Source organism: Talpa occidentalis, unplaced genomic scaffold (genome assembly GCF_014898055.3).
Source record: "Talpa occidentalis isolate TD23 unplaced genomic scaffold, MPIMG_talOcc4v2.1 talOcc4.7, whole genome shotgun sequence".
Taxonomy (NCBI): Eukaryota; Metazoa; Chordata; class Mammalia; order Eulipotyphla; family Talpidae; genus Talpa; species Talpa occidentalis.
Window position 1 is genome coordinate 78,279,442 of NW_023605083.1, and position 12,707 is coordinate 78,292,148.

General features: G+C 48.4%; 1 protein-coding gene across 1 annotated transcript; it reads left to right on the top strand.

The window, feature by feature from the left end:
• The first annotated feature begins 8,242 nt into the window (after positions 1 to 8,242).
• On the top strand, positions 8,243 to 11,055 carry LOC119232602 (spermatogenesis-associated protein 31E1-like). The gene is made up of 4 exons (XM_037494702.2): positions 8,243 to 8,470; positions 9,174 to 9,231; positions 9,762 to 9,822; positions 10,076 to 11,055. The coding sequence occupies exons 1-4, from the start codon at positions 8,285 to 8,287 to the stop codon at positions 10,947 to 10,949; spliced, it is 1,179 nt and encodes a 392-aa protein (XP_037350599.1). The 5' UTR covers positions 8,243 to 8,284; the 3' UTR covers positions 10,950 to 11,055.
• The last annotated feature ends 1,652 nt before the right edge of the window (positions 11,056 to 12,707 follow it).

A 12,707-nucleotide genomic window follows, 5' to 3' on the forward strand; every position in this document is an offset into this window, starting at 1 on the left:
CCTCCCCGCGCCCAGACAGCACCCGGGGGCTCAGCTCCCCAGAGCTCAAACTGCCACCCTAGGGTCTGGCTCCCGCCCCGCCCCCTACACTGGGCCACTGGGACCGTTGAAAGGGGTGGGGCCCGGAGCCCCCCAGAGAAGGTCGCCAAGGGTGGGCAGAAGCCAGGCCCGCCCCAGCCTCAGCCCCAAACCCACGCAGCCCATCCCACCTCCCCAGCGCTGGGAGTTTACTCAGACCCACCAGCTCACCTCCTAGTGCCGCCCCATCCCCAGGAGCACCAGATACCCCGCCGCCTTAGCTAAGATCTTAGGAGTATCAGTGCAATTCATGCAATAAGGTCTGCCCCAGCGCAACACAACCTCCTGAGGCCTGGGCTGGTGTTCTTACCGTTTTTAATTCCTTGTTGTCCCTGTCACCTATTTCTGAATGAATGAAAAACTAAAGGAATGTTCACATAAACGTAATTTTTATAAGATTGTGTGCGTGTGTGCATAAAAGTGAATTCTTAAAATGACTGGACATCCTCAACTGCCTAATGGTTTTGGAAAATGAAACATTAAAAAGTTGATTGGAAGGCCTTTGTGGTTGTGTGGCTCCATTGTTGTGCTTCCTTTGTAAGTGATCAGTGACCTTCAGATGTCAGTGTGTGTATGTCATTTCTCTGGAGCCACATTGCCAGAAGGAATCTTCTGCCTTTTCACTCTAGTGTGTGTATAGATTTGATTTAGTAGGTTTAGATAGAGGTTTGGGCGTCTTAGTTCTAACAGGTTCCTAGTTCCTACTCAGGGTTACACTTTGAGTTGCAAAGCTGTTAATGGGGGTGGGAACGGGGTGTGTGTGTGGTGGAGGAATGTGGTGGTATTAGCTTCTGCCCTGGCATTTTCAGAGGTAAAGTGGGGAGGTAGATTTGGAAGTTGTCGTGGTGGGAATCATCTTTTTTTTTATAATTGTCAGAGCAATGATAAATTTTGTAAATGTAAATGTTTTGAAAAAAGTCTAGAAATACAACAAGTTTTACATGTTCATGTCCAATGGGAAGGGAAGTGTAAACAGGGATGTGGGTAAAAGCAGACTTTTTTATTTTCTCTTTCTCTGTTCAACTATTCCTTGACTCTATTACAAAACGAATGCATTCAGATATTATTTATGCAACAGACACATAACCAGACTTCTCATTTCTGGCCCTGCATGTGAGGATCTTAGAAGTCACTGTTCCACCATAATGACAAGCTGAACAAACTGAGACATCAGCCACTCTCCTTGGGTCCATCAGGTAAGTGAGGTCACAAGACAAACCACTGCCCTGTAACTGGAGACAGACAGGCCTCTGGAGAGAATCCCAGCTACTAGAACAGAAACTCATGAGCAGTGCCAGGGTAGAGAGCCTGTCATCGATGAATTACAGGACATGCAGCATGGATGAGAGTGAAGGTCAAAAACTCCAGCACAGAGAGTCACTGGGCACCCGTGTTTTTTGTGAATTTCATCTTCATGGACTCCACCAGGACTTCACAGTAAAGACTGGAGAAACTGGAGAATAGTTCCCTGTGCTTCTGGCAGGGGAAAGAACTGACTTTGTAATACCAGGGTACTCTGATCTTCTTATCAAAACCTACAATCAATGGAAACTAGTTGACCAGAGGTTCACCTGCTAGAGGTCACCAAACCTAACCCAGCTGGGGAAGTGAAGTATTCAACTCCAGCCCCTCTGGCCATCCTGCCCCACCTGAGGGTGGGGGCTGAGCAGCACTGGTAAAGTTCACAGTGCACAGGCTCAGGCTCACAGGAATACAGGATGCCTCCCCTCTCCCACACCTCACCACGACATTACCAAGGGCTTCTTTCCTGGGCCCTTTACCCTGTGTTTCCTGTCTAGCTACCGAGCAAGATGATCTACCAAGAGAAAAGACTTACCAGAAGACAACATAACACAGCTTAATGAGACAGTGTAATCATCAGCACCAGGCTCAGATACGTCAGAAATGTTAGAGTTATGAAATCCTGGAATTTAAAGCAACTAAAAGTAATATGCTGAGAAATTAATGGAAAAAAATGGATAATATGCAAGAACAGCTGGGCTTTGTAAACAGAGAAATGGAAATTCTCACAATCAAAGGGAAATGCCAGTGTTCTCCTGTCCATGCAGGCTGTGTTTTCTCTACCCAGTGGATCCATATGTGTGTCTATGAGCAGCAAAGGTCCATTTACATAGGGACAAAAAATGCATGTTAAAAAGGTCTGTCCTAATGGCCTCCCTGATGAGGCAAAGGGTTAAGTCTCAGCACAATGAAGTTATGGGCAGCCACTGAAGCAGGAGTTCGATCCCTAGCCAGGGAGCTAACCCACATGGCACAGAAGACCTCTCCTGTCTTGCCCACTGTTTCCCCTCAACAGTGTATTTCAGTCAATACACGGGTTCTGCTCCCCACTCTGTCTCTGGTGAATCCTCTCATCCCCCACACCTTTGGCTAATACCCCAGTTCATGGATACATAAATAAAAATAAATATTAAAAAACAAACAAAAGCCTGTCCTAAAATTTGAGATTATGCCCTTAAACTTTGCTTAAAATTCTTTCTCTTAAGAAATTAAGGTTATAAAGACACTCTAAAGTATAATTTTCCTTGAAATCCCACCCTATTCCTTAGCTCAAGATGTCTAGCCTAGTTTCCACCCTTCAAACAGATTCCTTCTCTCTGTGAAGATCACCCAAATGTATGCAAATAAATGGATCCATTTCTCCTGCTCATCTATCCAATGTTGTTTTCACTACATTGTTCAGCCCAAGAACCTAGAAAGGAAAAGGGAAATCCACTCCCCCAACCTCACAAAACTTACCTGCATGTGTTGCAGTGTAAAACAAATAATACAGTGCACTAGACTACTAGGGGACATTCTGCAGGGGTGGTGGGAGGGAAGGGACTATGGTGATGGTGCATGGGTGAACTGGTGGTGGAAATTCTATGGAGACTACACCTGAGAAAAGAAAGCAAACACTGTAAAAAAAATAATAAATAAATAAATATATTTTTAAAAGAGAGGGGTGCCCATCTGCCCCCCAACCCCCTCTGGCATTGTCTGGTGGTCTCTTCTTCTCATATCTTCTTCTTATCCTGCTGCTGCTCACCACTGAAATGCCAAGAAGGGCACACAGCACACTTTCTATAATTGGAGCAGATGGGTAAGGAGAGTCCAGGAGCCGTTGGTAGCTTTTCCAGTGTTTTATAGGGATTTTGCCAGGTACATGGCAGGTAGGCTTGCTGGGGCCTCCGGGGGAGGGTGGGGGAGCAGTAGGCTTCCCGGCCCCAGGCAATTCTCTTCTATTTCCAGGGTCTCTGGCACTCAAGCTCTCTCTCTCTTTCTTTTTCTCTCTTCTCTGCTTCTCTTGGCGAATATAAATACTGCAGCCATGGCCCACAAGAGTAAACAATACAGGGCCTCCCCTGGTGGTGCAGTGGTTGAGCACTGGGCTGCGAAGCTGTGAAGCTGTACGCAGCCTCTATAGTGCTGGTTGGAACTTGGATCCCCGGCCACCAGCCAGGGTCCCACATGGCGCGCAGACCTCTCCTACAGGGCCCGCTGCTCCCCTCAGCAGTGTACTTCGGTCTTTCTGCCTGTTCTGCTCCCTGTTCTGGCTCTGGTGGGTTTTCTCACCCTCCTGCGCTTCTGACTGTACCCAGTGCTTGTATAAATAAATATATAAATCTTTTAAAAAACTATTAAAAAAAAAAAAAGATGAGCAATATGTGCACTCTAAGAATCACAGAAAGGGTTTGAGATAGAAAAAAAAAAAAAGCAGAAAATTTATTCAAAAGATATAGCTTGGAAATGTCCCTGACCTGGGGAGAGGAACAAACTTCAGTACCCAGTAAGCTCTGAATGTTCAAATAAGGGTGAATCCAAAGAGACACACAGCAAGACACATTATAATAAAAATTTCAAAAGATTAATGTAAGGTAAGGTAAACAGGCTTTTCTGCCCTCCCGCCATTAGGCATAATGATAGAGCCTTGCGGTCCTGAAAGCATGCCTAATAGCAGGCACCTGGAGCAGGGTGTGGGCCTAGGTAGATGGGATTCACCTGGGCCAAGGCCAGGGCTTATAAGGGTGGCACAGAGGAGTGCAGTGTGGTGGTGCGGTGCAGAGGACGGAGGAGTGCAGTGGAGTGCACGGAGGTGCGCGGAGGAGAGTGGTGGAGCACGACAGAGAACAGCAAAGACGAACAACAGAGAGCCTGAAGACAACATGGCTGCTAGAACTGGCAAAGAACCTACCCAGTATGGGTTGGTTGCATTACATTTGGTGTAGACGACAAGACGGTTCAAAGCAGGACGGCTCTATGCAGAAGGAAATGGAATCCTTTGGAACCTGGGGAGGGATTGCCAGGTGGCCAGCCACGAGCAGATGGTACTCAGTGGCCAGCCTCCTCTCCCGGTGGGTACCTCCCCAGGAATGGCCAGAGGTAGCTGGATCCCCAGGGCAGTTGGAACAGGCCCTGTATGAAATAGAAGAGACCCTGGATGGATACAGTGTCCGTGAGGCGGCAGGGGCAGTGGGGTGGGTGTTTCTCACAGCTTGGCGAGAGTCTAGGCAGAAAGAGCGATCCAGAATCCAGCAAGTATGTGATGAGATGCGGGAAGAGATGCGGATACTGCAACAACGCTTGAGGATTCTGGAGGAAGAAGTTTGGAGAAACCAACCCACCATTCCAGAGATGCCAGACTCCTTAACAGGAGAGGGAGACTGGCCCTTTGCCCGAGTCATAGCCAGTGGTGATAAGCCACCAACCTGCGACTCTGGAGATGCCAGACCCCTCCTCAGGAGAGGAGGAGGGGGAGGCTGGCCCTTTGCCTGAGTCTCAGCTGGTGGTGGCAAACCAAACTGCGACTCTGGAGATGCCAGACTCCTCTGACCCGGTGGTGACTCAGAAAATGAAGTGACAGCGACCCATGGCCCCAGGGGGCCAGGCTGCTGGACCTCCACAAATGACAGAAATTACTACCTACCAACCATACATCCAGGCGGAACTGGTAGACTTGGCCAAACAGTTCTGCCAAAAAGCAGGGGAAACCTTGGCAGCCTGGCTGCTACATTTGTGGGACCTGGGGGTGGATGGGATTATTTGCACAGTACAAGAGATGGAGAGACTGGCCTCAGTGACTTTACACCCTTGCTTGAGGCAGAGGCTGCGGAGCACCTGGCGGTATGGCCAGGGCGATCACACCCTCCTGGAATGGATAATGGTTGTCATACAGACAGTATGGGCTGATGCAGGAGACGTGCCAGAGACAGTGAGCAGATGGCAAAGGTACGCCGAGCTGGTACAGGTACTTGGGGAATTGGGGATGCGGCAGGCCATGTTTAATGTGAATGCTCAAGGTCCTGACAACGAGAGTTTAACAGCAGGGATGAGAGACTTGGTATTAAAGAGTGCCCCCTCATCCTCATTTGGATCCCTCATGGCAGTTTTAGCATCTTAAGTGGGACGTCAAATACACGACGTCACAACTATGATAGCCAGCTTGGACGAAGTTGAGAGCCGGCGCTCTCAAACTCAGAAAGGAATACGGGTAGTTGTTGAACAGTCAAAAGGATGCCAAGGAGGGCAAGGAAGTCTCTTGGCATCACAGAACCTGTTAAAGTTACCCGTAACCAAATGTGGACAGATTTAGTGAGAGCAGGTATAGATCACACTAAAATACATGCAAAGCTCAATGCATATTTGTTAGAATTATGGAAGCAGCTACAAGACCAGAGGTTCACGCCCATGAGAAGGACTGCTGCTCAGGGGAAGCCTGGAAACTCCAGGCCTCAGGCACAAGCCTTGCACCCAGAAGACCATTTGCTGCCAACCCCGTCCTCAGCCAATGGCTTGATTGCTTTCAAATAGGGAGAATTGAACTTAGTTATATTGTGATATATACTGTTTGCTTTTGTGGGCCATGGCTGCAGTGTTCATATTGCCAAGAGAAACATAGACTTGTATATAGACTGTATATGTACATATAGACTTGTATATGGACTGATATAGACTGTATGGCAGAAAACCCTGAGGGGGTGGATTGTAAGGTAAGGTAAAAAGTATCAGGCTTTTCTGCCCTCCTGCCATTAGGCATAATGATATGTCCTGAAAGCATGACTAATGGCGGGCACCTGGAGTGGGGTGTGGGCAGATGTAGATGGGACTCACCTGGGCCAAGGCCAGGGCTTATAAGGGTGGCACAGCGGAGTGCAGTGGGGTGGTGCAGTGCAGAGGACGGAGGAGCGCGGCTGAGAGCAGTGGAGCACCACGCAGTACAGCAACGATGAACAGCAGAGAACAAATGGAAATTATAAAAGGGAACAAATGGAAATTCTGGAACTGAAAATTACAAAAACTGAAATGAAAAACTGGTTAGAGGGGTTCACAGCACATTTGAGATGCAAAAGAAGGAATCAGTAGACTTGAAGCTGGATTAATAGATGGAGAGTTTGAATAAAATTGACCTCTGAAACATCATTCAGCACACCAACCCATGTTGAATGAGTATCTCAGAAAGGAAAGGAAGGAAAACTATGTAGAGAAATAATGGCTGAAACTTGACTTGATGATAAGCATTAGTCCACAGAGAAAATGGTAACCTCCAATAAAAGAGATCAACACTTTGGTTCCTATTCAAACAGTGGGAATACCAAGGGGAAGTCCTGGAAGTCGCAAGAGAAATAGTGTTCTTATGCACAAGGGAACCACAATAAATATAGACAATCTTCTAATTAGAAACTTGGCTGGGGGCTGTGGGATGGTATTTTCGAAGAGCTCATAGAGGAAAATTGTCAACCAAGGATTCCAAGTCTGGCATATCTCTCCTTCAAAAATGAAGGCAAAATATATCCCCAGATAAATGCTAAATTAACTGACTGAAGACCAACAAAAATAATAGAAAGAAGCATTTTGAACTGAAATATCTGATTCTTAGATTTGAAAATACTGAATTTGATAAAAGATGTGTGTGTGTGAGTTTGTGTGTGTGTGTATTAACACACAATATTCCATGTTTTCAAGAAAACTTTTAAATATATCAAAAACAAAAATTCTAGGGCCTCCCCAGTGGCGCAGCGTTTGAGCACTGGATTGCAAAGCTGCCCGCAGCCTCTGCAGCACCGGTTCGATCCCCGGCTGCTCCCCAGAAACCGGAGGAGGGTCCCACATGGCGTGCAGATCTCTCCTGCCGCCCGCTGCTCCCCTCAGCAGTGTACTTCGGTCCTTCTGCCTGCTCTGCTCCCCGCTCTGGCTCTGGTGAATTCTCTGACCTTCCCACGCTTCTGACTGTACCCACTGCTTGTAGAAATAAATAAATGAATAAGTAAATAAATAAAAATAAATCTTTAAAAAAATTCTAAAAGTACATGAAAAATACATTTTGAATAATTCTTTTTTTTTTAAGATTTATTTATTTATTTATACAAGAACTGGGAGGGTCAGAAGCGCGGGAGGGTGAGAGAATTCACCAGAGCCAGAGCGGGGAGCAGAGCAGGCAGAAGGACCGAAGTACACTGCTGAGGGGAGCAGAGGGCAGCAGGAGAGGTCTGCCTGCCATGTGGGACCCTTCTCCGGTGGCGGGGGAGCAGCCGGGGATCGAACCGGTGCTGCAGAGGCTGCGGGCAGCTTCACAACCCAGCGCTCAACCGCTGCGCCACCGGGGAGGCCCTTGAATAATTATTTCAATTTGATTTACATGCATTTTGCTTTATAACTTTTGAATAATTAATTTTTGTATAAACCTTTCTAGCTAAAGGTAATGGATATTAATTACAATGAAGTTAATTATTTTTCAAAATTAAAAAGTGAAATAAATATAGAAGAAACTTTATTCTATGTTTGTGTTGATGCAAAATAAAACACAGTATGTGGGGAAATAGAGTTGCAGAGAGAGAGCCTCCTAAGAATAAAGTCCCCTGAGAATTAAGTGAAAATTCCAGGAACAAACCCAGACTTTGAAAAAGCATGAAATTGATGGAACTCAAGTAGAAATCTCCAAGCAACAAGGAAACAACTGAGCTCCAGGTGGAATGACCAGTGACGTGACCGTGGACTCTCAACAGGGTGAGGGGCAGCACTGAAGGGTCAGCAGAGGGTGGAGCAAACCAAGGGAGGGGCTGGCATTTCACCTCCTCCTCTGACTCTCACCCCCTTGTCCTCAGGAGCCTTTGTGACAAGGTCCCAGCTCTGTGATGAGGGCCTGGGTTTAGGCCCCAAGTGCACCTCCAGGGCTCAGTTGCTCAAGAGCAGCTGTGCGATTCAGACCATGGAGAATTATCTCTTGTCTCTGAAGAGCGCTGTGGCTTGTGGGCTGAGCTCCAGCTGCAGTGGCTGGGTGACGGATACCATCTTGGTCTTTCTGTGTGGGCTGTGCCTCTTCTTCCTGCTAGTTCCCTTCCTCCTGGGTCCGTTATCCTTACCACCACCTCGGAGGGACAGAAACTCCAGGAAGGTAGGATGCCCTTGGGCCCAACCCAGTGCCACAGGATGCTCTCTTCCGTTATTTCTGCTTTTTCAAATCATATGAGAGACTTGGGGGGTGGAAGGGAATAGATCATCATTGTCAAAAAAGAATAGAAACACATGATCCTGGAGATAAGCCAGGCTAAGCAGGGTGTGAGTGGGCACTAGAATTTCTATCTGAAGATCTCAGACCGGGGTACAGGTCAGTAGAGGCTCCAGGGCAAAGTCCCAAATGGCACCCAGGCACAGGGTGCCTGAAAGGAGTAACCTATTGGGGAGGCCAGGCTCCCGAGCACTGTTCCCCAGGTGCCTTGTGGCCAATGATTTGGGCCAACTTTTCCTCTGCAGAGGTGATGGGATGTGCTAAGACCCTGGGAGCCTCTGGGCAGCCCTCAGGAAGCAGGTCCAACCTGGCCTGATGGAGCTCAGCAGGAGGGCTGAGGATTTGTGTTTCTTGAAGACCAAGAAAGAGATCCGTGGTGGGTCTCACACAGAGATCCTTTCTTGTGATCTCCAAGGAAGGAAGACATAAAGTATTTCTATACATTTTGGAAATGAGTAGAAGGAAATGAAACCAGATCTCCACTGGTTTAAAGGCAGAAAGTAGTGCGTGAGCACTGAACGTCTGGAGCTGGTCTAGAGAGAGGACAGGGAGAAATGAGTCCCGGCCTCTGTTTTATTTTGTCTTTCAGCGTCATAAGCAGCTGAAGGGGAGTAACAGAAGAGGAAAGAAACACAGAGCTTTGAAAGGTGAGCTGCTGTAGGTCAGCCTGACCAAGTGTCACCCCGTTTCTCTTGTCCCTGAGTTCCAGCTCCTGGTTCTCAGATAACCAGGGCTCACCATCAGGAAACAGAGCTATGCGGAGGCTCCTGGAAAGGAGACAGCCCTGTCATAGCCCAGAATCCAGGCTTAGAGGAGGCCAAAGGAGCCTGGAAATGGCTGTTGATTGTGGGCCAACTGGCAGGAGTGGACCAGCAGGGCCTGGCCTGGGAGGTGGGTCCCTGAGGTTTAGCTGGATTTAAGTTGTTTAACCTGCTCAGATTCCCCTTGGAGGCCCTGCCCATTCTCCCCCACAGAGCAGTGAGGAGGCCTCAGGATCAAAATGACTTGTAAATGATAAGGGCCCCCGTCTTGAGCCTTGCTATCACGTTCAGGCATCAGGTGGCCTTGGACTGAAGAGTCAAACCCCCAAAGGTCTCCTAAAGGGACAGGTCCTCAGCCTCCTGTCAGGACCCTGGGTTCCTGCCTTTCCCATATGACTTGGTGTCCTGATTTCCAGCTTGCAGAGATTGTCTGCAAGAACTGCAAGAGGTTCGAGAACTCATTTCACTTCTGTATAGGTAAGGAATCTTTCCTATTCTCCTGTATTCACCAAATCCCAAAAGGTGACACCGGAACTGCAGGCAATGTAGTTACCCCAGGAGGGAGAGCCCTGGGCACAGAGTATGGTTAAAACCCTGGGGTGCCAGAGCAGGGGCATTGTGAGGTCAGCCTGGGGGCAGTGGAGGGATCCTGGGATGGGGATGCCTACCTCACCTGGCCCTCCCAGTCCCTCTGCTCTTGACTGTAGCTTGTGCCTCCTGTCTTCTGCAGTCACCTGAGGAGGCACCCTGAAAAATGCAGCTCCCATCAGTCCTTAGGTCAAGACCCCCCAGGCAAGGTGTGGGAAGATGAACCTGCTGGAGTTCTGCAGCATCCCAGGAAGTGTGTGGAAGATGCTACTCCTGCTGTATCCCTGTCAGCTTCCCCCATTTCTCTCACCTCCACAAACGCACCAGGACCTATGTTTTCCTCGCCTACTATTACTTCACCGTCATCTCTAAGTGTGTCTGAGACTCCAGAACCTTCTCCTCCCCTGGAGTGCCCTTCCTTCCAACCACCAACATTTTCACCTCAACCCTCAGCTCCCCCTGAATCAGAGGCCTGGCCTCCATCTCTGAAGGCTGCTTCTGGCTGCCCTCATCCAGACACTATCCTGTCCTGTCCTCAGTGTGGCTCAAAAGCACTCCCAATGGGCACTACCCGGTACTCTCCTCCACGTACCCCTTGGCTGCCTTCTGTCCGAACCCTCTCAGGCGTAGGACGCTCAACCCATCCCATTTCATCTGAGTCCTGGGGGCAGACAACTGCCAAAGACTTGAGACTTTCAGCCTCATCACAACCTAAGTCACGGCCAGAGCCCCTTTCTAACCCTTCCCAAAAGGACTCATTCTGGGGGGACACTAGAAACCCACTGGTGGAGACTGGTAGCCCTCCTTTCATCAGCCCTGACATTCGAGAGCTACTGAAGATTCTAATCAACAAGCAAGTTGAGCTGAAATTGCAGAAGAAGAAAGAAGAGAGAAAGGTGCCAGATAGTCACCTATTTGGGGGAGTATTTCCAAGTCAATATTCACAAGCAGAAAGTCATGGGTCTCCGATGTTCCTCAATCAAGACAGAGAAATCAGAGCAGCTGCTGGGTCCTAAAAAGCCGCTTTCAGAAGTGAAGTAGCTCTGTTGGTGTCTCCCCCATCTTAAAGGGAATCCCTAATGGCTCCTAACAGTGTTTCTGGGTCCCCAAAATTATATTAATCTGTCTTATTCAAGCAATTGTCTATTTTTTTTAAATTTTTTTTTAAATTTGTTTATGCATACAAGAGCTGGGGTATAGGTCAGAGGTACAGGGAGTGAGAGGATTCACCAGAGACAGAGTGGGGAACAGAACAGGGAGACTGACTGAAATACACTGCTGAGAGGAGCAGCTGGCAAGATAGAGAGGTCTGCTGCATCATATGGGTAGCAACCTGGCCTGCTGGAGATCTAACTCATCCTGTACAGGCTGCGGATAGCTTCACAGTGCTGTGCCTAACCCCTTGTGCCACCAGGGAGGCCCCAATTATCTTTCTTATCTGTGCAAATTCAGCCAAAAGTACTTTCTCATCTTTCACTGATCCAGTCCTTGGTCCTGTCCTTGTGACCAAACCCCAATACTGAATTTTTCCTGGAACCCAATTCTGGGCCCCACCTCAGGCTCAGGACCAGACCCAACCACAGTTCTCATCCTCCTCCCCAATCCCACATTTTTTTCCTGCAACCCAGATTAGCTACCCCAGATTGCCTGTACTCCAGATTACCCAAGATAGATACCCCAGGTATCTTGCCCTGCAGCCCAGAATAAGACACAATATTTCATGCCAACTGTAACCCAAAACCTGGAATGTCACCTGTTGCAAATCAATGAGGAAGTAGGACTTTTCCAGCTGTTGATAGAAAATCACAAGAAGTCCTGATCAAAGTGACCCCAAAGCCCCCAAGGACTTTGGGGACTCCAAGGTCCATTGTCCTTCCAAAAGTTTTTTTTTTAGATTTATTTATTCATACAAGAACCGGGGTATAGTCCAGATGCGTAGAGACAGAGCAGGGAACAGAACAGGCAGACTGATGAAATACACTGCTTAGGGGAGCAGCGGGTGAGACAGGAGAGTTCTGCCTCGCCATGTGGGATGCTCGCCCACCGGCCGGGATTGAACCGGCACTGCAGAGGCTGCAGACAGCTTCACATCGTGGTGCTCAACCGCCTGGGCCACCAGTTGAAGCCCCTTCCAAAAGTTTTGAGCAGCCCTGAGCAATAGGAGAAATTGGGGTTACCGCTTCAGAAGAAAATCTCCCAAAGATGGGTTGGCTTGTCCCACTAGATTCAGGTACCTGTGGACCTGAGGCAGACTGAGGGCATGCTCCCAGGGGCTTTTCAGGAACAGAGCAGGCAGAGGCAATCATTGTCCTCAGTGTTTATAGGCCAAGGCAGCCAGAATACACAGAAGATGGGGCCAAGTGTCCATCAAGTATTTCACCAGAGAAGGCTATGAGCAGAAACCTGGGGGATTGTGTGGGGGAAATCCTAACAGTTCTCTACATTGGTTCAACAAGCTTCCCAGTGAATGTTCTAGAAAGAAATTATGGTGAGTCAAAAGATATGCAAAGCCCTCTACCAGGGGCACACAGAAGCATGGAGAAAATATCCTGAATGCCCATTTGGTCAGGAAGATGGGGCAGAGCAAAGAGGGTGGATCTCCCTGGGTGGTCATTGGTCCAGGCTGGCAAACAGCCACGCTGTGGGGCTTCCCAGACAGTCCAGGGCTCACAAAGAACCTGCACATCCATCTCCATGGTCCAGGTTCCCAACAATAATGCCTTAATGGAGTTGCTGTGCTTGGCCTACATGCTCATAACTTGCTGGAAGCACAC